Here is a 27561-nt window from a genome sequence, read left to right as displayed (position 1 = left end):
ACAGTACAGAGGTCACTGGAGATAGGAACACAGGGTAATAACACTCATTTTTCTCCTTCAGGACGAACTTTGGACTAACATTGAATAACTTCTTTTCTCCTGGGGAGAGCCCAATTTGAAGCAGTTATCAGAAGCATGTGTTTGACCTGTCTGTTGCTTATTAGAATAGCAGACTTTCTTCTAGACGTCTTTGTCTAAGAAAACACTGAGATTGGGAGCTCAGATTATCTGCCTCAAAAATTATTAGAATATTCCAGGGGCCAGTGGTTTTAGTCCTATCTGCATCTTTATATTTGCAATGTCATAGTCTGCACAAAGCAGCTAGCCCTTTGAGGAAAGGGAAAAAAAAAAATCTAAAAGTCACAAATGCCCTAAATTAATGGGCTTTATAAATTTAAAAATTCATAAAAATATTACTGTCTTATTTTATAAAGTTTGTTATAGTAAAACAACAAAAACCCTTTGAAATTATTTTTCTTCCAGTCTCTCCTGGCATCAATCCTTTGAAAGAATTAAAATTTGGTGACATTAACATTGTCTTCCAAGTACAGTGCTATGCTTTTGATATTTGTCTCATTAAATCTTCATGGAACTTACGACGGGGGCAATTATCTCTCTCTCTCTCTCTCTCTCTCTCTCTCTCTCTTTTTTTTTTTTTAAATAAGTGAACTAAGGACCTGCCTGGACCATGCAGCTCGTGATGGCATAGGGGTTCCACCATGGTGCAAGACCAGGCTTTTCCCATTCATTTCCCCAAAGAGTTTCTTGCCCAAATGGCCAGTAGGCATAAAAACAATGTTTTATTAAACTCCATTTTCCTATCTCCTAACCTGAGACTGCAGACTTTCTGTGCTATGCTTTGTTTCTTTTCCCCCAGATAGCAAGAGCAACCAGAAGCAAAATTTCCTCATCTATTATTATCCACCAAATTTGCTTTATGTAGTCTCTGACTAATGACTCATTGGTCAGAATCAACTCAGGGATCTGTTCTCTGATAGTGCATTAATAATATATATGCATTAAAGCGCCCTCTCAGAATATTTGAGCTTTGACATATCGAGTACTGGCATTTTAAATTAAAGCTGTTGCTGTTGGTGCATTTTAAAAACTAGATAGCTTGGAAATAGTGCTTCATACATTACAAAATAGACCTGAGGTCATAGGTAGTTTACTAAGCCAAAACTATTCCTGGCCTATTTAATTGTGGTAGGGGTTTGAATTGTATTTTGCAATTATCATGACCTAAACATCTTTCAGATTGAGGGGGAAAAAAAAAACTGAACTGTTTCACAGGGCTTTGGTCTACTAGAAGGAACACCATAAAGCAACCAAACGGGTTTTCTACATACCATACAGACTTGGAATAATGGATTAGGAACTCTTCTGAATTCTTCAAGATAGGAAGTCTCAGGATTAAAATGATACTCTGTGACAACGATGACTCTGTATGTTGAGCCCTAGGCTTGCATTATTGTCTTTTGTCTTGCAAACACTTTTGCCTGGTTATATAGCTGAGCATTCTTTCTCCTTGTGGCATTAAACTTGTGCAAGTTGGTAAGTAGTCTGTGCTAAGCCTTTTCCTCAGTGCAGCTTATTGGGGACATTTTGTGCTCCAGACATACATTCTACACATACGTGTTTATGTACAATACATATCCGCATACACAAGGCTCTGCCCACGGAAGTTTTACTTTAGGGCAGTGTAATAGAGAGCCCTAACTCTGGAACCACAAAGGTCAGGAGCAACACCCACCTCTCTCTTGCCTCAACCGTTTTGCAGGTGGATCAATTCACAGATTGTAGGTTTTTTTCCTTAAATGCCTATGTACTGGATGATCTCAGATTTTATATCCAGTTGAACCCAAGGTAACATTTTCTGCAGAGGAACTTGCCCAAAGCCACAGGAGTAGCAAGTAGTAGAATGAAAATTAGACTCCAGGTCCTTCAATTCCTGGTGATTCCTCTTCTTTCAAGAGCAACCTTTTATCAGGTTCCTTTTCCATAAAATGAGGCAGTCTACCTCTTTTCCCATTACCTCTGCCATGAAAAGCTGCCATTTCCCTGTCCAGGGACTAGAGGACTTGGGGTAGAGGGGGAAAAGTCAACCAGCCTCCAGTGGATCTTAGCAATAGGGGCCATTATTCCACCATCTATTTGACATTAATATATTGCTCGCTCTTGACATTACAGATATGTTTTCAGCAGGGCGCTCTTGAATACTTGATACTGGCTTGAAACCTTATAATTGTAGGATAGAGTGAAATCCAACGTGAATTAGAAATTTAATTAAACTTCTTGCTTGTTTAATTGTTTAATGTGTTGCCCAGTCTAACTTGCAATTCCATATTCAATTATAATGAAACTCCCCTCAGATTGAGTTTATTTTGGGGTTTAAAAATGACTCTAAAAGGTATTGATGCTTTAAGAGAATCCTTGGTTTTATAAAATTTCAACATAAGAGATTGAGTGTTTTAGTATTAGGTTTGTATTGACTCTTGATATTGACACAAGGCTAAATTTGCAAAGCCCACAAAAGCTAAATCCCATGGGCTTATGTTTAATTTAAAATATGGCTAGCTGGCCATTTTGAATATACTAGAGAGGCTGACAATCTGAATATCTGACTGGTTGGAGAAATAGTCAAATATTAATTTTAAATGTTTATTAGTAGACTGTTTGCAGTTGGTTTTTAAATTTTATTTGGAAAGTAAGAATTCACATTTATGTAAAATTGCCAACAAACCGGGTTTCCTAAAGGTGTTTAGAGGTTAAATGCCTAATGATTAATTTATGCTTTAGGAATATTTTTAATAATTTGGAGGAAAGGTAAGGCAGCTGAGGATAATGTTAATGATGAATAATAATGAAGGTTTAAAGATTCTGAGATTTAATAGTGGAGATCATACCCAGCATCCTAAAAACAGAATAGGAGAACAAATGGAAAAGACTCCTTAGTGGAGTTCACAGAGTGCTGGACAAGGAGAAAACAGGTAAGAAAGGACCTAGGCTCCCCCCCACCCCCTTCCTCACTGACATGGCCAGGGGACCCAGGCAAGGCAAGGGTCCTCTTTCTTTCTCTGGGACTTCATTCATCTTAAAGAGGGGCTTTAAAAATATTTGTGATCTATTCTTTTCCTGCAGCACTAAGAATTCTGCTCTTATATTTGACTCTGTGCAGCCTGTTTCTTGAATACGTTGAAGCCTTGTTGAATGGAAAAAGAACTTGGGGGAGGTGTGGAAGCTAACTGTGGTACAAAATTAATAGTGTAATCTCATCATCTTTTATTCCTACCCAGCAGTTATGACATTCTTTTTCTTGTGCTTATTCTCTTTTGGTTCGCAAAAATACATTCGATAGTTATTACTCTGCGTGTGGTGTTTACAAGAACGTGTGTGCATGTACGTACTGGATAATGATGGTGTGATCCCTTTGGGGAGATGAATGTTTCATGCCCTAAAGGTGATGATATGCTTTAAATTCTGTGTACCTAGTCTGTAAACCATCAGGAAAATTCAATAAGTAGGACTTATTCCTTCTGTAGAAATATAGTGGTGATAAAGTAATACTCAAAATTAATTTAGTTTAATTATAAATGAAGGCATTCCTTACATTCAAAATTAATAAAGAAATGAGATTGATAGTCTGTGGTGATTCAGTAGAACACATCGTTTTGCAAAGCCAAAGAAATTATCTATGAACCTTTGATCAAAAAGCACAGATAATGTGTGATCCAGGAAACTTGATTACTACTAGTTTTCAGTGCGCGGGGCTTTTTGATATGAAAAGCAAAAGAAGCCAGAGCATTATTGTGTAGAGAATTGATTGATTACTTTAATCAGTGGCTTCTTCAGAGACAGTTCTGAGACATGGCTGGAAAAACCGAAATGAGCCAGCTGGCCGTTAGTGGTCAGCACTGCTCCACGAAAAGTGTCCGCGTGGTGCTTGCAGCCGGAGCACAGAGAGACTTTCTGGGAGGATTGTAGCTGGCGTGAAGATCAGACCTAAGTAGAGTTTAATAAAATTCTGCTTTGGAGTGATTTGTTTATCTTCTGTGAGCAATTTCTTTTTTTTTTAATAGATTGATTTATTTATCTGTTTGTGTACTCCTCTAGTGCTTTTCCTCATCTGAACCAAAAGCACTTTGCAAATATCAGAGCTCAAATTTTAAAAAGATCATTGATTTTTTTCAATAGACCTGAAGGTAGGCAGTCACACATCATCATTTATTTCTGAGATAGGGATATTGATAGCATATATTAAAATCTTTCATTTGAGTTTTTTTTTTTTTTTCATCTGGCAATAACCTATGTTCAGAGGAGTTTTGTATTTGCCTTCATGTAATCAGAATTGCTGTTTGAAAGTATATACTTAACCCAGGACAACATGGCTGTTGTGCTGCTATAAGGGAAAGGAATAGTGTGTCAATAAAAATTATCATTGACTGAAAATATTGCTCTGTAATAGCCACATACTTGTCCAGGAACCCCAAGAAACAGGCTCTGATTAGCTACTGAAATTTGCCCAGCATGACCTGCGTTAAAGTTAAGCTTGAGTTCCTGGAAGCTGCCAGCGCATGCCATGCTCCTTTTCGTTTGGACCTTTGATCACAAGGTCCCTTACCTGCCTGGGACCTATCCTCTCCTGAGGTCTACAAGGGAACAGCTTTTCATCTTTTAGGACTCAGATCGAAGACAGTTGCTCTCTTTTCACCCCCTCATACCCTGTCTCTCCTTTAAACTACGCTAAAGAATCGACAAATCTCTTCTTTGTTCTCCACCATATCCTATACCTTTGGGTAATACCTTATCAGATTTACTTCCGTGCATGTCTTCATCTTCATCCGAGACTGAAAGGAGCTTAAGGCCGGGGGCCATGCTTTCCCCCCTCCCACCCTTATTCCTAACGCGGTGCTTGGTATATGTTTGGCATTTAATAAATACTTTTTAAATAAAAGAATGACTGGAGCAACTGAGTAATAGCATAAGAGCAAGTGCCGCATAATTTCAGAGACAAGACAGATTATATGGGCTACAGTGATCTGGGAAGCCTAAGCTAAGGGATGGATAGGATTTGGAGTGGTGGGAAAAAGGAAGGATAGTCGTGACAAGGAACAATGGTTTGAAGATGAGACAGAATGAACATTTTAAAATATCTTGAATAAATGGATTTCTTTTGAGCTTATGACAGGATACTATGGTTGGAGATAAAATTTTCCTATTTAAAATGTTTCTGTTGCTCCTCGTGACCGACATAATACTTTTCAAACTCCTTAGTATTGGGTTGCTCAGAGTCAAATCAGAGCTCAGCCTGTTAATAGTTTCATGAGCTGGGACAAGTTGCTTAACTTCCTTTTCTAAAGAAAGCCTCTATTAGGAATTCACAAAGTGGAGACATAATATCTACCTTACAGTATTTAAATAAAATAATACTATGTATCATTTTTTCTGTATCTTCGTGTGTCAGACACAGTGCAGGGGTGTGTGTGCATATTAATGTATTAAACTTTTATATCAGCCCCATGTTGATATTGTTTTTGTTCTTTACAACATTGAAAATATGGTGGTACCACTAACAAATACGGAAAAATGGAAGATATGATCGCACATTGTTTTGGGGGTCGGGAAGGAACAAGGAACAGGCCACTCTGTAGAGTATGGCCGACAGCAGTGTTTAATTGTGTAGGTGAACCATCGGGGTCAAGGAAGACTTGGGTCTACTAAGTTATTGGCTCGTGTGTGAAGCTGCTGTGTGCCCTGTGGTCTAATGTAGCTCCAGCTTCCCAGCTGAGCATTACCCTGAGACCCCTTGTGATACTGAACGCCTTTTTCTGGGAATTGGCATAGGATGGGGGGAGGGATGGTAAGATGGAGGACATCCCGTGGTTAGAGCTCTGAGCTCGGTGGGTTGGTGTGACCACAAGCTGAGGGCCATGGGCTGCTGTGGAGCATTCTCATGGGCTGGGGCTGCTCTTCTGTTCATTATCCCAGGCATGGGCCTGGTGAAGATTCCCAGAAACCAAGACCCCTACAGATTTTCTTTTTTGTTAAACTCAGGGTCACATAAGATAAAGATGAGAAGCATTAATTTTGGAAATCAATAGACAACATTTGAATCATGACGCTTTAGTTTTCTAGTTAGGTGACCCTCAAAATATTTCTTAAGCTCTTTGAGTCTCAGCTTCATCATCTGCAATTGTGACGTTGAATGAGAAAATACAGGTAAAGCAAGTGTCACGATGCTCCAGGGTCCTAAGCACTTAGAAGTTGCCGAGGCCGACAATTTTAGTTTCTCCTCCTGGGTGAATGCAGGCCCGGGGTTCCGGCCAGAGTCGATGTACAGTGGCTGGGAGCACTTCACCGGCTCTCATGCATGAGGCCAACAGCCAGTCTCTGGGAATAAAAGGAAATCACACCAAGTTCCCCATCTTAAGGGACCTGGCAATCTGAAGGGGCCAGGCCCAGAATGAGAATCCTGCTGTAAGCCTACAGAAGACTGGGGCGGGGGCGGGGGAACGATGGTTGCAGTAGTGGGAACTACTGCGAGCTCAGCTGGTGGCTGCAGCATAGCTAGAGGGTGCTGCTTACCTCTGCTGGGCTGCACGGAGGGAGAACCCTGAGGGCATAGGCATAAGGCTGGGGCTGAGCCCACAGGCTGTGGCAGGAACATAGGCACGTGATGCTCATGGTGGAGGAGAGGCCAGGGCCGCTGGTGGAGCTTGGCGAGGAAGATCCTGTGGCCCATGCTGCTGTCCACCACTGACCTCACCTAGTGTGGGGGCATGGAAGGCTCTGTAGACTCAAGCAAGGTCAGGATTTCATTGTACTTTTATAAGATTGTTTAGGGCATCGAGGGCACGCAGACGTTTTTCGACATGCCTGTTTGCTAGAGTGTCTTGGTGTTTTTTGAGGATGGTTGCATTTTTCTTTTTCCGGGGTAGACTGGCACATGTGTCTATTTCAAGCCAGTGAGACCGCTCCAATTTTTGTTTTAGGAGTAGCTACTTGAGTTTCACTGTTCTGTATGCTTTTGGCCTCATTTGGGAGTTTAAATTATTTCAGAGTGGATAGAGACTGTAGGACAGAGAATCCCAAATCACAGGACAATTTGAAGTTCATTGACAAGGATACTGAGAAAAGTGTGCTTTGCAGAATATTTTATGCTGTTTCTCTAATGTAATTAGTTTTGAAGGGAAAGAAAAAACCCAACATTCAGCAGAAAGGCAGGACTAGAGGATCAATCTAACACTTCACGGTGGAGGATGAGGCTGGGTTCAGGCTATTCTGCATAACTGAAACTCGTAGGTGCCACTGACTCCACAGAAAACAGGGCTGGCCCCCTTTTGGACACCCAGGTAGTGGAAGCAGGTTTGGATTCATTTTCTTCAGAAATATTTGGGACATACTATCACCCAAATACTTGGAAACATAAAGTAGCACTGAAGGGCCTCCATTCTGTGGCTGGAGGAAGCTGAAGGTTTACTTGGGTTTCCTGCTTGTTTTGTGTTGTCTGACATCAAGGCATCATCGAATTTTCTTCAGGCCGGGGGAGAGACCCAAGAAGCGTGGGGTTTCTCCTCCCTCTGAGGTAGCCTTGATCCCATTAGGGGTGGTGGTTTGTTTTTCTTGGTGGAGAGAGAGATGAATCTGTGTTTTTTCTCCCCATCTGCCTTGAGGGGGCGGGGAGGGAAGGGAAGCATAGCTTCCATCACGTTTCTGTCCTTGAAGGTCAAGTGCATTTGCTGTCCTCTGAAGCCCGTTTTCCTTACCTGTCCAGCCTTTTCCTGACTTAGGCTAATCCCGCACTAGTTTTCGTGCTGGAGTGCCTTGCCTGCTCAGTGCTATTTATCCATTCTTTCCAGCTTGAGTGCTGAATGCTTCCCAGAGGTTCTAGACCTTGGCAACAGTCAGTGGCCATGTGGCTCTCATTTGTCAGCCTTAGCAGCCCCTGACCTGCTCCAGGAAGTTCTTTAATACTAGGACAGACATACGGCAGGAGCCCATATCTTGAGACCAATCATCCTTCTTTAATTATTCTGCTGAACGTACACTCCCCCACCCCCACCCAGATCTATACCATTTTTGTTACCTTTCTGTTTCTGTGTGCCCTGATGCAATTCTTGTGCCTAAATTTGGTCTTTAAGCACGAACCCACCCATGGTTCTCTTGTCCACCCTAGAATTCAGGGCATCAACTCTCAAGCTGTTCACCTGAATAAATCATTGCTCCACGCAGTTTATACCTTTGAATGCTCCTCGCTTCTCTCCTACTTTAATCAAAGATTTTGTTGTATCTTCTCTGGAATGGGGACTCTGGGTAGCCACCTGTCTTCGCATTTCCGGTTGTTGTGTTTTACTCCTGAAGCTATTCTGTGACTGCTTTCACGTGGTTCTCCAAGCCCTGTGCAAGTTCTTCCCTCCTGCACAAATTGTCCACGTGTGAGTCTCGTCTCTTCACTTTATGGCAAGCTTGTAAGAGCACAGACGTCTTCATGAAGCATAAGTTTCACAGGGCCTAGAATATTCCAAACCACTTTAAAAACCTTTATTAGTTGTGTATTTTGTCATGGTGATGTGAATAACGAATATGCCTTTCCCTTTAACAAGTATATATAATGCTTTAAAGTACTTGCCTCTTTTGGGGAGCAGGTTTTGGTTTTGTTAAATGATAGTAGCTTCAATTCGTGCAAAGTTTATGCTGAAGTCCTGCTCAATTTATACTTCTGCATGGAGTCTAGTATAAAACCGAGACTTGAAATGAAAAGGATAAGATGTTGATTAAAAAACGTTTTTTCATATACAATCATCACAGATTTGAAGAGGAAATCCTTATGAGGCATGCCAGATTACCTTCCAGATTTCTTCTTTTGTTCCCCAATATCATGTTGTAGCAGTATTCTCTCCATCTCTACATGCTTATAAAACACATGAATTCAACAGCAAACTTCATATTATCAGACCCAATTTAAAATGTGCTACAAGAACTTAAATTCACCATGCCAGCTCAGCATTCCTAATTCATGTCATCTTCAGTGTTTGAGTTTAGGGTGCAGATTTAGTGGACCAGAGAAGGAGAAAGTCCAGATTCTCTAGACCCTGTCCCTTACATGGAGTAGCTAACAGTGGGACGTGTCTTGCTGTTCAGTCCTGAATGTCAGCTGGCCTGCCCCTCTCTCTTTACCTTTCTCACCCTCTCAGTATCAAGAGGATACATCACATATTTTAATGGGAGAATTGAAGTAAAGCAAGATAATCCAGATTCACTGGAGATCTGTGATTGCTGGAGTAGATAAACTCACTGTTCTATTCCCAGTGTTAGAAAGCAACTGGAGTACAATAGGTCCTCAATTTGTTGAATGTATGACTAAATGAATACATTTTAATATGCTTATGAAATTTATTCCCATTGATTCAGGATAAGGTGATGGGTGGGTCATTATTTTGTTCTCCCTTTATGAAGCCTCTGGCTTTTCTATCACATGTTGTCACTTATGACAAGGATAATAGTAAGAGTAGATGTATCATCTAGCATTTGTATAATGCTATTCATTTAATAAAATTTAATAAGATGTACATAGATGTGTTTTCATTTTATTTTCAGGACAAATCTGAGTGACAGAACAGGTACCAACAAAGGGTAATCCTCCTTCCTTCTCCCGCTCCTGAACCATGGCCTTCTATAGCAGGGATGACAGATGTAATTCTTTGATTAGCAAGGAGACTAAAAATAGAAAGATATGTTATGTGCCAAAAGCCATACATGAAGCTTGTAACAAAGACCCAAATTGCTTGTAGTCTGGCATTTTTTCCACTTTAAATGTGTTATAGATTTCACTGACTTTACATTTTATTCAATAATTTCCTTGAAATGTCACAGAAATTCAGTGATGGATGTATATTTAAAATTACTATAGAGTCAACGTTGAATGAAATAAAGAAGTGCAATATATAATAGATAAGAAAATACTATTTTTCAGAGACAAACATTATCTTATTTTTATTGATATTTTGAAACTGTTTATTCATTTCCCTAGATAAAGGGCCGTACGTGATTTGGAATATAAAGAGTAAGATTTGGATGTGATTTATAAATCTCTTTTCTGTTTTCATTCCGTTTATGAACCCTTAGGAACAGGTGAAGGTGTCCCTTGTGAACTCGGTTTTTTTAACTTGGTTTTTGGAGGACCTGTTTGTTGTTCATCTTACTGCCCTTTCCAATAGCCAGCAGTGTAATTAGTGTGCTGCGGGTGTTGAGGGAACAAATTACAAAAAAACAAGTAAGGATTTAGGATTGTTTACAGAAAGATTATGTGACTCAGGTTCTTTGTACTTAGCTATTTGGTGGATTTAATTTCACAATATAGAATATTCTAAAATTTTTCATGATAACAAAAGAAAGGAAAAACCCACCATTTAATGAAGCTCTCAAAGTTGAATCTTATAGGAGAGCCTACATTGGGGGAATAAAATGATAGATCATATTTTGATTTGGGGCTAAGACTACTTGGCTTAAGTATGCTTTTTTAGAACTGGAGAATTCAGAAGCACATGAGACATTACAAAAACAACCTGGATATGCTATTCTGATATTTTCAAATGTTAATTGGTAAATCTCAGAGTTTACAAAATACTTTACTAAATTAGATCCATTTTCCAGCTGCCTCAATGATCTGTCCTGCATGTTGGGCACTGAGTGGGGCATGGGGTTTCTATTTCATACAACTCTAGGTCTGTTTTGAACTTTAGATCTGTACGATTTGTGTATTTTTCTGACATACCTTTAGTCCTCGTGGAGAAAGGAGTTATATAAGCTAATATCAATTGAGATAATAATTGCCTTTTATTTGTTTTGGAAATTTCTTCTAAATTATAAGGACCTCTAGATCTAGTACTTGAGGACTTGGCACAAATGTTTGTCTTATCTACAGATAATTTTCATATATTTGGGATTATTCTTAAACTTGAAAGGTATTTGACTAGCCAAAGCTTGGTATCTGGCTTTAGGGGACATGAAGGTTGTTTTAAGTGATGATGTGTAGATGGAACAGGTCCCGAAAGGGCCCCCATAGAATTGCTTTTGCTGAATAGTACTTTAGCTTGATGTCCTGGGCTCACATGAAGAAGAGGTAGAAAGGGCAGGTGCACATTTGTATTTATAAGGATGTTGTTGAACACATTGGCTACATATCACACTCTGTGCCCCTTTTATCAGTGTGGTAAAAGCCTAATCAGTGTGATTTTTCTTACACTGTAGTGCCAGGAACATTTGTACAATTATCTTAGAAGCTATCCTATTTTCCTCTTTGCTTTGGTTTCTGGGAAATTTAGCACTCAATTTGTAACCTATGTTTAACAGTCAGTTGGGTTTCGGATATATTTTGCACACGAACTTCATTTTACTCTTCTATCTTCGATCTTATTGTGACAGTCTGTTTAAACTTCAGCACATTTGTCGAGTGCCTGTTTATGCTAGGCACCATGCATCATGCTAGGGATACAGAGCTAAGTACAATCGACACAGCCCTGGCCTCATGGAACTTATAGTATTTTGGGGGAAAAGAAATATTAATGAAATACTCATGCAAATAAATGTAAAAAATGATATTATTACAAGTATAATGAGGGAACATTACACACTGTGAGACTCTATAATGGTCCTAATTTCTCCTTTCTTGTATATGTTATATCCTCTATAGTAACAGATACACACGCATATATACATATGGATGTATTGTTTATAGTAAAACTTCATACTACTGTTTTCTTGTAAAACCTCTTCTTTAATATGATTAAATGGCTGATTATTCCTCCATTATATGGACTTACCACAATATATTTGCCCAATACCTTATCACTGGACAGTCAATTTACTTACAGTCATGAACTATTATAAACAAAATGTTCTGATTTTCATTTTTTGAAAGCCAAGGTTTCCTAGTGGGTGATATATTGACAAGGAAAAAGATACATGCCACCCCCACACTCGAGAAGTTTGGGTGGCATCCTATTTAATTAGTCAAGGATAGAAGATCTTACTGCTAGCAGAAAGAACAGGAGCAAATGCAGTATAGCTGAGCTAGCTTTCCTTGGGCCTACAACTGCTGTTCACTCTGTCTGCATGGGGCAACATCTTGCCTATTCCAGAAAATTCAATTCCTGCTGTAGCACCACGCTTTTGTCCTTGGGGCTAGGCTGCCATTTTGAAGTACTAACAATCTGTGTGCTTCCATTTAGGGAAATACTTACAGATGATGAGCTCTGTCGGTTCTCAGACGAAACGCAGCCTCACGAAGATCATATCTGTAGGGGCGGGCGGTGATTGGGAAGGGAAGAACAAAGCTATTAGCGCCCAGGAATGACTATTTCCAAACATGGTGTGTGTTGTAGCCTTGATGTTCTGCAGCACCCATCTCTCTCCATTTACTGATGAGGCTGAATAGTTGATTACAGGCTTCTCAGTCAGTTGTTTTTCTTTATCAATTTCTTGGTCGTATTCTTTGCCAAGTTTTCTGTGGGTCAGATTTATCATTGTACTATCACTGGTTTGTAATAGCTCCTTTTATACCAAGAATATTTTCACATATGTTGCAAACACTTAATTCTGTTTGTCTTTGCTTTTTAATTGCCTTTGATATTTTTAGCCTAGTGATTAAGAGCAGAGGCTTTGAGACGCATCTTTGCCTCAGATCCTGTTCAGTGACATATTATCTGTATACTCTAGTCAGGTTGCTTGTGCATCTTGTTGTGGTTATTCTTGTTCTTTTCACCTCGAAAAGGAGGAGATGTAAGGAGTACATTGAATAATGGAGAACTTTGGAAAACACAGATAACTTTAAAATTAAAAACAACATGCATAATGCCTTTACCTATTGTTCTCATTTTCACATATGTATGTTAGCAAGTAGTTATGTGTTACGTTCATCACAGTTATGGATACAGTTTAGTAACAGCTTATTTTCCTATAATATATTGCAGATATCTTTCTTGGCTAATATATATGTTCCCTCTTTCATTTCGAATTGTTGTATGGTATTCCATTGTTTAGATGTACTCTAACTTCTCTGTTTCCTATTTTCTTTAATTAAATCAGTTCCAATTTTTAATTATTAAAAATGTTGCAATGGGGGCGGCTGGGTGGCTCAGTCGTTAAGCTTCTGCCTTCAACTCAGGTTATGATCCCAGGGTTGTGGGATCAAGCCCCGCATCGGGCTCCCTGCTCAGCGGGAAGCCTGCTTCTCCCTCTCCCACTCCCCCTGCTTGTGTTCCCTCTCTTGCTGTGTCTCTCTCTGTCAAATAAATAAAATCTTAAAAAAAAAAAAATGTTGTAATGAACCCTTCACGATTATTTCTAATAAGTAGAATTTTATGTCAAAGAATTAGTAAAGCTTTTGGGTTAGACTTTGGGATATATCTGTAGCTTCATCCACACTAGGTATTATCTGTTTTCTTTGATCTCTTTTTTGCCAGTTTGATATGTGAAATATCTTATTTAAATTTGCATTTCTTTTGGTTATCAGTAACTTCAGCATGCTTTCTGTGTTTATTGATTGTTTTCTTTCTTTTTTAATAAATAACCCTGTTGATTTCTTTGCTAATTTTTCCATTGGGGTCTCCATTTTTTTCTTACAGATTTTCAAGAGCATTTACGTATTGCAAGGACATTAATCCTCTATCATACGTATTACAGATATTTTCCTACTTTCTGGGTTTTTAAAAATTTTTTTTGATTCAAGGAAAATTTTGGGTTTTTAAAAATAAATAAATCCAGCCATCTTTATTTTTTACATTTAAAGATTACATAGTCATCAATATTTTCTTCAAGTGTTTTTGTTTTCTTATAACATATTTCAGGTTTCTATCTAAATTATATATTTATGTGCAGAAATAAGCTGCGTGAGGGCAGAAGTTCTGTCCATTGTATTCCTCATTGTTCGCTGTGTTCATGGCACATCCTAGGCATGTAATACATATTTGTCAAATCAATAATATCAATCTTTCAGCTCTGTATCCTTATAAAATAGGTGATAATAATGTAATTTCCTTAACCTTTTCAAAAAGCTAGGAATGCATTTTCTGAAATACATTTATAATTTGTTTCTTTTTTCCTTCGTGTGGAACATTCTTTCACCTGCTGAATTCCTGATTATCTTTAGATCTGAATGCAAGCATTGTTTCTGAAGGAAAGCCTTCTGTGATAATCTGTTCACAAGGTCACATTCCAAGTTGTAAGTTTTCCTAACGCTATCTTTGACACACCTGTAATTTCATAGTTTATGGAATTATTTAGATGTTTGTTCCCCATCAGCACCAAACAACAGAAACCTTATCGTACCCCACTGCCTAGCACATATTATGTATTTGACAAGTTTTTAAATTTTTGAGCAGGTAAATAAATAAGTGGACAAACTGTCACAAAAATCACATACCACGTTTGTGCTCATGCCTGGTCCCCTGCAAGACTTTATCTTCTCTATTATTGATCTTTCTGTCTTGTCAGTGCCATACAGGTTTAATAATGTACCTTTAAAAAACATTTTCGTATCTCTTGGATTATGATTACTTCCTACATACTCCCTACAATAATTTGTCTTCATTTTACAATTTTTCCCAATTATCCTTACACATTCATTCACCCAGTTGAATTTTATAATGATTTCTCAAAAAAAAAAAATATGTGTGTGTGTGTGTGTGTGTGTGTGCGCGCGCGCGTGCGCGCGGGTGTGTTAATATGTGTTGGTTTGGGGCAAAGGAATTGTTTTGACTTTATAAATTAACCTGAGAGATTGTGTTTTTATAATAAAATATGCAAACTTATTCAGCAGTTTGGATATGTAGCTTTTATTTATTTGAATACTTTTGATTTTTCTCCATTAATTTTTAAATTTTATTCATATAGAACCTGAACATTTCATGCTAGGAATTTTCTTAGACATTTTGGTGCAGGAAAGAGTCAACTTGGTGGGTTTGGGTTTGCTCTCTTTAAAAGGACCTGCTTACAGGGTTGTCCCTTGGCTGGCGTCTGGGAAATTCGGCTTTGAAATGTCCCCTCTGGTGCCAAGTGGTAAGGTCATTTGGTGTGCCAACGGGACTGAATTTCATTGTGCCAGCCTACCGAGACTTTTTTTTTTTAACCACGTGATTTATGGTGAGCGTCTACTTTCCTTCTGGGAGTTTTTAATGATTGTGGCTGATCATGATGGTGCCTCTGTAACCAACCTGTGAAAATCCTTGAACTTTGAGTCTCAAGGAATATTGCTGGGTGAAAATACTACCCACGTGTTCCTGCATTTCACCACTGGAGAACGTTGGGAGCTTAGAGATCTGTTTTTCCAGACACCACCCGATGTGTCTTTTCTTCTTACTAGTTTCATTAGTTGAGTTTCTTCTTTTGTTTTTTCCCAGTTGTCCCAACAATGTCATCTCCAAAGGATAATTCTGTATGCTTTTTTTTTTTTTTACGTTCTCTCTCACATTTATTTTTGTCCTATTACATTGATCAGATCTTCCAGAACAATGCTGAATAGTATAATTGACTTCTGCAAACTTTCCTTAACTTCAATAGGATAGTGATAGTGTTTAAAATTAAGTATGTTTTTCTGTTGTCTTTAGCTCGATACTCTTTAGCTTGATAATCAACATCTGGTTTATTTAGAATTTTATCAGAAGCACATGCTACATTTTATTAAATATCTTTTTTGGCATCTGTTGAGATGACCCAATGCTTTTTTTGGTTATTAATGTGATAAATTGTTATGTGTATTTAAAAATCTTATTTAAAAAGAGGCATGATATAACTGTCTTGAAGATAATAGTCTCCCATTTTAAACGTTAAATGTTAACACCTGGAAAAGTGTTTGACCAAAATCAGGGCATCCCAGGGCCAGTCAAGTTGACACGTAAATTTAACCATGATGGTGTCACAGATGGTGCTGTAGAAAACCTGCCGTATCCACTGTCTGTGGACCCCTATACTCATTTCAGACCTTTCATTCTCTATTCCCCCCAAACTTGAATCACTTTCCCCTTTTCCTTCATCTACCAAACACCCCTTGTTCTCACTTGCTCCCGTGTAGCCACCGATTGATCGTTTTATTTCTTTTGTCTTTAATCATATTTTGTGGGTGTTTCATGGGTGTGAGCTTTTGTTTCTTTAACTCAATGGATGATTTTCTAGGGGTAGTAACTGTTCTTTTTCTTTTTTCCTTTAGCTCTTTTCCCTTTAAGTAGCGGATACTTAAAATATAGCTGGTGGCTTTTGCTTATTTATTCAACGATGTTATATATTAAATGTGAGACACTGCCATAAGCCCTGACAATATAAACATGAACAGCACAGAGCTAGCTTTCTGGTAGTGGGAAGCAGATCATAAGTGGTTCTACTACAACGTGTAGTACTACCCGAGAGGGCTAGAGAAGTACTTCGGGAACCCAGATGGAATGATAATCATTATCTTTATCATGTGGACTCCCAGAAGATCTTATCCGAAGAGTCACATTTTTATCTGGTCCAAAATGAGGGACCAGGCAAGTGAGCAGCTACAGGCCAAGGGAAACATTTTAGGCAGAGGGGTTGGGCCACAAAAGTGCAGAGTTATGGGCGAGAAGAATAAGTTTAGGAAATGTGACAAGGTCTGTGTACCTCTCGTGTATACCTATGGCTTATGAGTGTTTGGAAAGAAGAGGAATGCAAGGGGCGTGCTAGAACTGAAAACACTTTGTATGTCCTTGCTGGAAGTTTTAGCTTTATCCCTGTAGGCAGCAGGAACCAGCAGAAGTCTTCAAGGGAGGGAGTGACCTATTTTTATTTTTTGAAGGTAATTCTGGGAATAGTACGGAAGATGGCCCTACATAGGGAGAGAAAGTAGAAGATGGCATTATTAAGAAGGTCATTGTAAGAATTTAGTTGAGAGGCACTGAGGGCTTGAATTAGGTCGTAAGGAAAGAGAATGGAACCTGAATTTTTGAGGAGGTATTTTTAAGGTTACATCAACAGAAACTCGATGTGGTTTCTGGGAAGGAGAAATTGGCACAGAGAAGGGGTTAAGGGAAAATGAATATGTAGAAGGTATGAGGGAGAGGGAAGAATTCATTGCACCTCTCAAGTTTCCAGGCTAGAAGATAGAGTGAATGTTGATGGACTGAAATCAGAATTTGGTCAGAGTCCGATATGTTAGGAAAGGTATGGAGCTGAGTTTTGTATGTGCTGTGTTTGAGACGCCTGTGGAGGCCTTGGGAATGCAGATCCAGAGAATGGAGAAGGGACCCAGGCTAAGGGGAGGCACGTGGTCCTCAGTTTAGTGCCAACCATGAAACCAGGTGAGAAGAGGCAGGAATCAGAATGTGTAAAGTGAAAAGGAGGTGTAAGAGCATTAACATACTTTGCCTTGTAAATATTTGATTGATTAATTGTATTACTAATGGGCCCTATATGGAGCAAAAGAAATGGGAACATTTTCCTGAGAAAGCTACAAGATTCCATTCAAGTTCTCACAAGTAAACTGTCATATATCAAAATAGGTTCCTTAAATGGAATCCTCTGTGTAGAGCTGCGTGACTGAGCAAGTGAGCTAACCTATATTTGACCCTCAGTTCTCATCTATAGATAACCCAGTCCCATATGGTCTTGCTGTATTCACTCTTGCTTCACTAAAGGAATGCTCTCTCTAGTGGCCACAGAGATTTTTGTGTGTGTGTGTGTCAACGAAATGTGATATTAATCCCCGTGTAAGGTCTCACCCCTTTCCTTGGCCCCTGCCAGCCTCTCCTACCTCATCTCTTTCATCTCTCCATTTTACTCATTGGGCTCTGGCTGAGGGATCCTTCCTGCTGTTCAGGCCTTAGGATCTGTGTATATGGTAGGTATTTAATATGAAATGAATGACTCTGTCTTCTAGGTTTGTTGTGAGAAGTAAATGTGAAAAAATATATGAAGAGCCTATTAATGTGCTTAGTGCATCGCAAGTGTGCAATAAATGCCACTTTTGATTATTTTTGTCTCTGTGTTACCCACCTATAACTCTGATATTCCTCCATATTTTTCTATTCCAATCTACCTTTCTAACTCTTCCCATTTGGCCAACTTACTGCCTTCAGTTTTTGCCTCCCCACAGCCTGTAATCCATGTGTGTTGACACCTCTTTTCATTTGGCACTTGATATGATTTCATCGAATTCCCTGGACTTTTATGCACACATATTCTCCTGGGCACCCCTGTTTCTTATCGTGCTTCCATCATTATCTGTGGACTCCTGGTCCAGAGGACACTGAGCATATAACAGGCTTCCTGCATGAAATTCTCAGGAGAGTGGGAATCCTCTGGGGACTAGGTCCCAAAACTACCAAGAGATTCTTACAACTCATAAAGCACTATTCTGATTATATCATTATTTTATGGATCTGGAATCAGCAATTCGTAAATGGTAGCCAGTGCTTACTGACCATAACTCTGGGCTAGGCAGAGTCCTAAGCACTTTACGTACGTTACCTCACTTTATGAATTTGATTTTATGAGTATTCCTGTCTTATACTTACGAACTCGCCCAGGGTCACGCTGTTAGTGACCTGCAAGTTAGGATGTAAGTCTAGGTGCTCTAATTTCAGATTCCTGCCCTTGACTGTACTTTTGTATTCTGTAGTGCCCCAGGAGCAGTTCCAGAGTCATAGAAGTAACTTTTATTCTTTAGAGTTTAATTTTAAATTTAAAAAATAATATGCAGTTATAGGGTTTTTTGTTTTGTTTTTTGTTTTTTATTCCAACGTTTCTTCCCTACCATTCTACTCTACATTTTGAGTCTCATTTCACTTATGGCAACAATGGTTAACAATATTTTCAGAATTTTTTTTCTATATTGTCTTTTTTTTTTTTTAAACCTCCTTAGTGTGATTCTCCTCTCAGCCTTTTGTCTTCTAAAAAGTCAGCTTACTCCTAGTTGGTTGGGGAAAGTAACTGATGGTCGAAAGACTGGCTGTCTGTCACTTAAGCTGACCCTGAGAGAAGGGTGTTCCACCTCTGTCCCCGGCAAGCTTCTAAAATGAACTAAATTCTTACTTGTTTGGGACCCATTTACATTGCTGAAGGAGACCTACTCTTGGTCTTCAACTCCAGGCTGATGAATTCCTCAAGTTCCCAGGACTGAAGCTGTTATTTGACAACCCATGGGTGACTGTATCACCTTGATGTTCAGAGAGAAATGAACACCCGGCCTTCCTGGCTAAGGAAATAGAGTTTGATGCTCTTTCCAACGCATGGCTTTATGGACTCCAGAATCTTGCAAAGAGAGTTTTGCTTTTAGAGCCTTATCTTTTCTCTACTTCTCTATTCATGAAGAACTATAATTTTTAATCAGGAACACAAAAATACTGCTATGGAAATGGCCATGCTTTTCAGCATGCAGCAGAACATTTTCCTAAAAAGTGAGGTCACCAGAAGCATGGAGCAGAGAAATCCCAGATGGCACTAATATTTGATTTCATTTTTAGCACACTCATATTCAGCAGATGGATTGGAAGGCTGACCTCTCTGACACTTCTGCATCACTGCCTGCTACTCCAATTGCCTTTGCGAATGTTTTTTCATAAGGCTTCTCCTGGTACTTCGGAGATTGATGCCTGGTCACCCGCCTGCGTTATGCTTCATTACACCAAGGCTCTGTGTGGTTGAGAGTTTCCGTATTCTATAAAAGGGGAAATCCTAGCTCATCAGTATCTCAAACTTTGCCTGCACTCTCTCAAATTGCTTGTAACGTGTCAGAGAGCATCATCTTAGCTTTCTCGGTATACGTCTGATTTATATGTTTTTTTAGTCTTTTCCTAAGTATTCTGCTTTCTTCTGTGACATAAATAATGACTAATATAAAAACTCCTCTGGAAATGGCTAAATTGACTGTTTCCAACAATCTAATTATATTAAGGTGAATACTATCGAATCCCCTCCTTGCACTAAAGCTTCAGGGGCCAACAGAACGGACCTGGATTGGAGTGCCCAATTCTGCCATTTCCCTTACTTTAGTGTTAGCCTCAGTTTCCTCGTTTGTAAATTACCGATATGATTCATGCTGAGTCGTTAGGATTGGTGTGAAGGTTAAACAGAGTAACGAGCATTGGTGCAAAGTTACTTTGGTTGTGTTATTTATTTATTTATTTATCTTACGTTAGTTATGGTAGTTTGCGGGATGCTTCATATGTTCTTTTGCATATGCAGGTAATAAAAATAAAATCTAAAACATAACAGTTTTGATGATTTTTTTATTTGGATTACAAGGAAAGCAAATTGTTAAGGAGGAAGTTTTTGATGATCAGACTGATGTTTTGCTTCAAAACTTTTTATAAAATTACCTGATTCACTTACAGATCGTTGCGTTATCCACATGCCTATTTAGAGATGGCCTCTGTGGGAATGAAGCGCCCTCCTGCCCTCCCTCCCGCCCTCCCCCTCTAGTTCATATTTCAGTGGTGTGGCTAGACCAACTATCCCCCAGCATGAATATCCAGCAGGTTTTTGTGTTTTTCCCCAGCAGGTTGACCTCTGTGGCCATTCTGTAAAGTTCCCTGGGAACCCTCAATTCTGAGGACGGTTAGTTCGCTTAGATCCTTCCATGTTGCTGCTTTGCACGCAACCAGAGTTTGGTGCATATTTTAATGCAAAGCCTACTTTTGGCTTAGAAAACATGGCACATTTAATAGCCTTTTTGCTTGAATCAGAAGCTCTACCCAATGTAATGCTGATGAGTTTAGGTTTTAGATGACTAGACTGCCATTCTGTCGTGAAACTTTCTTTAGGAAGCTACTTTTTTTTTTTTCCTTTTTATAGATCGAACATAAGGCCAGACTACGCAGACTCCAATTTCCATGAGTTCAAGATGCACACCTTCAATCGGGTGACCTCCTGCAAAGTCTGCCTGATGCTCCTGAGGTAGGCTTTCTGGGTCCCGTTCCTCAGCTTCAAGGAGCCGGTATAATTGCTCAGTGTTTCAGACTTTTCTAATATCCCAGACAAAATGTTCTGAAGTGGGGAAATGGCCTTAAGAGTTTGGAGCCAACAGATCTTTCCTCAGCCTTGTACCTGGACGGACGCTTCCTTCCGAACCCCAAGAGACTGTCTCCCTCCGCTAAGATGATTTTGCAGAGCACCGTGTTCCCTTGTTTTCTTTCTCGCACTCCTGACTTCAACGAGGCAGCATTTAGCACCTTTTAACATATCACTCTCTAATTTTACCTTCCAGAGGAACATTTTATCAAGGCTATTTATGTTTTAAGTGTGGCGCAAGAGCACACAAGGAATGTTTGGGAAGAGTAGACAATTGTGGCAGACTTAATTCTGCTGGTAAGTCATGTTTCTTGTGATTCTGCTTTTAATTAGGACGTAAAACTTGATAAACATCATTAAGGGCTAATTTACTCTTAATATGTGTTTATTGTGACATATCTGCTTTTGAAACTATCATTTATAAGGACAATTGAAAAATTGTTCGAAATTCCTGTGACTTTTATAGGTACATGGGAGGCAGAGGCCTTCCAGGGGGGCTTGGAAGGTTCCGTGCCACCCGTTTCATTCAGCCCAGCCCCTGAGTCTCACTAACGCTGCACAAATATAGCCAAAGCACACAAATGGAGAAAGACAAACAAAACTGAAAAAAAAAAGAAAATAATTTTTCACTTCTATCTTTAGTCCTTAAATTTTTCCCTTGTTCTCTTAAATATTCAGCTCAGAAATGCTAATGATGCCAGAAGTAAACATCACACAGACTAATTCATGAATTAATGAATTGAATATATTGTCATTTTGCAGCATTTAACAGATAGCATATATTCTTTGGATTTTATGTAAATATTTTCCCCTTGGTTTTTAAAAATAATGCTCCATGACTGCTACATGAGCCAGTTGCTAAGACTGTTGGCAATTATGCATTCAATAGCCTTTTGCCTCTCTCTGCTCCTCTTGGGCTCTCTTCCTTCTCTTTCTTTTCTGGCCTCTTTATACTCTCTCTTTCTTCTTCTTTCTCTTTGTCCTTTTCCCCTGAGTTTCTCTTGTGTTTTATCAATAAGACCTTTCAAAATCAGTAAAACTTTTTGAACAGACGAAAGGGATCTTTAACAGCTTGAGTTCAAAAGGTAGCCATGTCCACCTTTGATTTTGCCAAAGGAAAAGGTGGACATTGAATTATTTTGGATAATATGAAGAAGAGTGAAACAGAGAATAATAGCTCATTTCAGAGCTGAGTTCAGAAAATGGGCAGTTGTAGAAAAGGTGTGAATCCCATCAGAGGACTGGGATCACAGCACATTCCTCTCACTCTGCTCCTTCGGTAGATGGTTTTTATGGTTCCCCTGAGCCGTGAGCTCTCCATGCCAGGCATGGGCAGCCACAAGGAGAAGTATCCCGGGTTGGTTGAGCACCTGCCCTTGGCCCTCTGCCAGGTCCTTCCCGCACAAACTCGTACGGTCCTCAGGGCAGTGCTTCCCGTTTTCTGATGGAGTCAGTGTGTTCACGCAATTGACTCCAAGTCTGCTAAGACAAGGAGACAAGATTAGCACCCATCAAGGTTTCTGAAGGTCAGAGACAGTTGACAAAGTTGTAAAATAGAAATGTTGTATGTTATTATTATTATTGTTCTTCACTTCTCCACCTGATACAGCTTATTACTTAAATTTTGGTTGTTCTGTCTTTATTTGCCCCATCCTTTAATCTCTTTGAGGACAGTTACCATGTTAGGTGTTCATGGGAGGCTAATGTATTTTTATAACCGCTCCCCCCCAGCCCTGTCTTAGGAGTTTCAGTCTGCGAGGAATGTGAAGTGATCCCATAGTCGACATGGTTCTTGCATCCTGCTGGACGAGTGCAGGAGAGTAGTTGAGAGTCAGGCAGAAATGGTGGAAAATCTCCCTCTGTCCTGTGCTAGCTGTGCGAGTGTGGGGCTGTTACTTAAGCATTCTAAGGTTTCATTTATTCTTCCGTAAAATGGAAATTAGAGGATTATCATGAGGATCAAATGAAACAATATTGATGCTTAGCACAGGGCCTGGGCACAGTAAAAATTCAGTGTTTTAATCTAAGGTGCTATGATGAGAAGTCTATTTTTGTTTTTGCTTTTTTGGGGGGGGGGAGTTGGGTTTTGTTTTTTTTTTGGAAGTTACGGGCTTAATCTGTATTTTTGCTATTGTTTTTATGATATGGAGCAAGTGTGGATAGAAGAAATAGCACCAAACTTCGAAGTGATATAAATGCACGATGCTAAAGGACTTTACATTTTTAACTTTTCGTTGGGAAAAAAAGCAATAGGAAACAGTTGGAATTCCTGGTCAGGCAGATAAAAAAAAGCAGTTCATTTCCTGTCTAAGTCTTCGTCCCAGTGTCCTCCAGCCCTTGATGAGTAACTCTGGATTGGGAGACTGTGCGTGATGGCAGGAAAGCCACAAGGTCTGGTTTGAATCCCTCTCCACAGCTTACTTACCGGGTGACGTTGGAACCAGTTACTTAACCTTCATAAGTTTTAGTTTTTTCCCTTCCAAAACAGGGATAATAATGACACCTAGTCTTTAAGTTTATATTTTTTTAACTAAATACAAAGTGCCAGGTACTGTTCTGAGTATATTACTGCTCTCAACTCTGTTCTGTATGAACCTTTTAAAGTTGGAATTACTGCTATTCTTGTCTTACGTATGAGAAGCCGAGGCACAGAAAAATAAGTAAGTTGCCTTAGTTGTTTAATTAATAGAACAAAGATGCAAATCCAGGCAGTCCAACTCCTTTTTCTTAACCCCCGAGTTCTGCCTCCAGTCCTGTGAACTAGCTGTGAGGATCGATGGAGATGTCTTAACACATAGTGCCTAAACCTCGTAAACAACCGGAGTAAAATCATGTGTTTGGTTTTCTCTGAGAAAGGGATTTTCTAGATTTTTTTTTTAAGCAAAAACACTTTTGAATTTAATTAAATTAGTAACTACCAAGTATGTTTAGGTTTCAATGCTTTGAAGTGATGTGAGAAATTCAGGCCTCCCTGGGACCGTGCCTGACCATTTCCCCGTGGAATGTCTCAGAGCTGGAAGATTTAGACACCCTCAGTTCTAGGATCTCTTATTTTAAGATGAGGAAACTGAGTCATGAAAGTATGAAAATAAAGCTGTTATGCCCTGCAGATTATAGATAACGCTTACTTACACAGATATCATTTATTAAAAGGTACCATCATTCTCTAAACTCTGTTACAGAATTCACTATAAAGCAGGAAAAAAAAATTTTAAACTCTGGCTAAATTTACTTCTTGGAGTTTTAAACATAATTTTCTTGCTCTCTTGATTTTCTGCCTTGCATCCAATGTTGTCCTCCATTCTCCTCTTTTGTGCATCTGTGTCTTATTCTCTCTCTTTCCGTCCTTTCCTGCCCAAGATTTTAAGAGACCGATGGTATTGAATGCTTGTAGGCCATTACTTAGTGGTACGAAGTGGTAAGAACCTGCCCAGGAGGCTTCCCTGTTTTGCCTCCAGATGAGGATTTGCTGGGCAGCCCTTCTGAGTAAAGGGCCTTGCTTATCCTGAGCGAAGAGGAATCTGTTAGAGCTGTCAGCAGTCCTCTCCCACATTCCCAAACAGATGCCCTCTAAAAGTCAGGAGTTACGACACCTTGTCCTTGAACTCCGCCCTTCCTTTTCTGCTGTGGGAAGTAACTGTGGGTAGAGTGTGAGTTTGAGCGTGGTGGGTCTGATGCGAGTGTGGTAAAACCGGCGGGGTTTGGAGGACATGGGCAAGCTAGACTTTGTGGGTGTTTCCCAGCAGAGAACCAACATTGGCTGCAGTTCTCCACAGTCCAGGAACTGCTGGATGCAGCAAGAACTGCTTGCAGTAGTTCAGAGTGTAGTTTCCCATGACTGCTATAGCATTTAGGGAAGTGTGGATGTAGGGGAGGAGGGCAGGAGGAAGGACAAAAACGTATCAAGGGCTGGAGACATAGTTCACTTGGTTGGGGCTCTTTCTGGAGGAGAGTGTGACATCATTTCAGGAGAACTTGGGGGGTGGGATCAGCTAAATGTAAACAGCTAAATTTAAAGCAAGTGAATAGTATTGATTTAAGGCAAACTCAAATGCTTACATAATCTAGGTTCCCACATAAAATTATATCATAGGTGACTTGAGATTGACCTCACCTTTACAGACCTCTGTAGCTCTGTTGCTTAACACAGTCTAACTATATTCTCCAGAAATGAAGAGAGAGTCTGATCAGCTCAGAGTGAGTCAGGAGTCTACTTGTGGTCCAGAAAGCTGTGTCTAGCAGGAAAGGTTACATTATAAACATTGGGTAGTTGGGGTAGAAGGCAGTTCCAGAAAGTGGAGCGTGCCATTTTCACAACATTGATCCAGGCAGAGAAGAAGGACTAGTTGAACAAAATGGCACAGTAACCCAGGGGCTAAATGAAGGTGAGAGAATCTTCCATTCTACCTTCTAATTGCCAAATGCACTGGTCATCACATTCTGGGCCTCACCTAACTTGACCTTTCTCTTTCATTTGGCACTGTTAACCATTTTCTTTGACACACTCCTTCACATCCTACCACATCCCCCATGCCATCCTTTGGATGTCTGATTAATTTCCCTGCCATTAGCTATAACCTACACTCAGGTAGATAAGTGACCAGTTCCACGTAAGGCTTTTCTCCTGAACTTTGGATTCAAAATGTCTATCTTCTTCTCACATATCCCTTCCCAGGTGTCCTGCAGTGATCTCAAATTTCACGTATCTAAAACCAACCTCATTAGTCACTAACACAAACTTCCTCCACCTACTCCTTGTCTTAAAGGTCCAACATCCATACACTCACCTGAACCCGGGTGTCAGCCTTGATTTACCCACCTCTCTCACCTTCATTCACTTACCTGTTGTTCTTAGCTCCCCTCCTAGGCTCTCTAGAATCCACTGATAAGATATTGCTATAGATTAAAAAAACAAAAAAACAACAACTCATTGTCACTTGTTTGGCCAACTACAAGAGTCTTAGAACTCTTGCTATTAATTATACTTTCTATATGCTTTCCAACATTATCTTTATTAAAATCAATTCTGATTGTATGATTCTACTGCTCCCTATACCTTCCATTCCTTACAGTATAATGTCCAAACTTCAATTACACTGTAGCCTCTCACTCATAAGAACCATATTTAACTGAGGCTCTGACCTCTGGGAAGCCATGGTAGATGGATGAGTGAGTGGACAGACTGACAAACAGATGGATAGATGAATGAGTAGAAGTGTAGCACCAGGGTTTCTGGGCTCTGAGGATCACTGTAGTGTTAGAACAGAAGCAGGAGGCTGTGGGAGATTAGACAGGTTTTGATTCTGCCCTTGTAGAGACCAGAGCCTGACTGGATGTAGGATAAGTGAAATAAAAACCTTATCTGAATCCCTGGCCGGTACTTTAAGAATGAAAGAGAGAAGACTTCGAAGACCCTTTGCGTTCCTTTCTGGTACTTATGCAAGGAAAGGCTCATGCCCTGAGCATCAACCATCAGGCTTTTGACCGGGGAGCCTAGGTTAGGTATTAAGTAGCAAGAAAGAAAACTAGCTCACAGAACATCTGATGACAAAATACCTCAATTTCTGGGGAAATATACTCCCTGATCGAGTCAATCCCGTTTTTAGAATTCTTGCTTGGCTCTATTTCCTCTCCTTGAAATACACTCCCTTTTCTCCTGACAGTTCCAAAATCTACTCTTCCTTTACTTCCTCTCCAAACCCTTTGCCAATCATTTTCCCTCACCTTGGCCTCCCAACAGTTGTGTGAATTAAATTGTTCTCTAATTAGTTTGCTTGTAGGTTTTATGTATTTGCCAATATTAGGTAACAAAAACACCCCTAAAACCCTTCAAATCCCACTGGTTTTAATACATAAACACATATTTTTCATACACGCACCATGGCTGTGGGTTCCATGGCCCTCCAAGGGAGCTCCCTTCTAAGTAATGGCTTAGAGATCCAAGGTGGTTCCATCTTGTGACTCTGTAAATTCAACACATGGCTTCTTGGGTAGCTGGGCTTAAAAACCCCTAGACTGAAATGAATAACATTTTTTTTAAAAAATCACAGGGTATTGTTTAAAACTAAATGGCCTCAACTTAATTACATGGGGGAGCTGGACAGTGTAGTGGGGTACATGGACTGTTCGGTGGGCATGACTGTCTCTGCCACTCTTCATTGCCTCTAGGAGACTATGCTCCTTCACTGTAGGGAATGTGTTCCTCATCTTTTGTATTCATACCTTGTCCAAAGTCAGGGTGCTTAACCTCAAGTCGTTACTCCTTTTTCCCGAAGTAGGAATACCTTAGCCCAGACACAATCTTTAATAGTGTTGGATGTGGCTAGATACTAACCACTAAGCATGCGAAATAGCTCTTGGGCATTTCTTTTTGTGGAAGTTAGGTCTGTGGATGTTGTCTTCCCCGAATTTAGAAACCTTTTATATTTCATGCTCTATCTCCCTTAAGTTTACCTAGTCTTCATTCATCCTCGAAATAATAATTACTTGGCAAAAATGCAGTGCATTTCTGAATGAAGTAATTCATTCATATTAATATTT

General features: G+C 39.7%; 1 protein-coding gene across 2 annotated transcripts in view; it reads left to right on the top strand.

Annotated features, from left to right (window-relative positions):
* VAV3 (vav guanine nucleotide exchange factor 3) overlaps positions 1–27561 on the top strand; it is a 340350-nt gene that overhangs the window by 195033 nt on the left and 117756 nt on the right. For both annotated transcript variants that reach the window (XM_087866143.1, XM_045801631.2), the window contains exons 16-17: positions 20806–20907; positions 21218–21318. In XM_087866143.1, coding sequence (XP_087722269.1) covers positions 20806–20907; positions 21218–21318 — 203 coding nt within the window. The remainder of the gene's footprint in view (positions 1–20805; positions 20908–21217; positions 21319–27561) is intronic.

Source organism: Ursus americanus, chromosome 12 (assembly GCF_024610735.1).
Source record: "Ursus americanus isolate L20-20 chromosome 12, mUrsAme1.1.p, whole genome shotgun sequence".
NCBI lineage: Eukaryota > Metazoa > Chordata > Mammalia > Carnivora > Ursidae > Ursus > Ursus americanus.
This window is presented reverse-complemented; position numbering and strand designations above follow the sequence as displayed.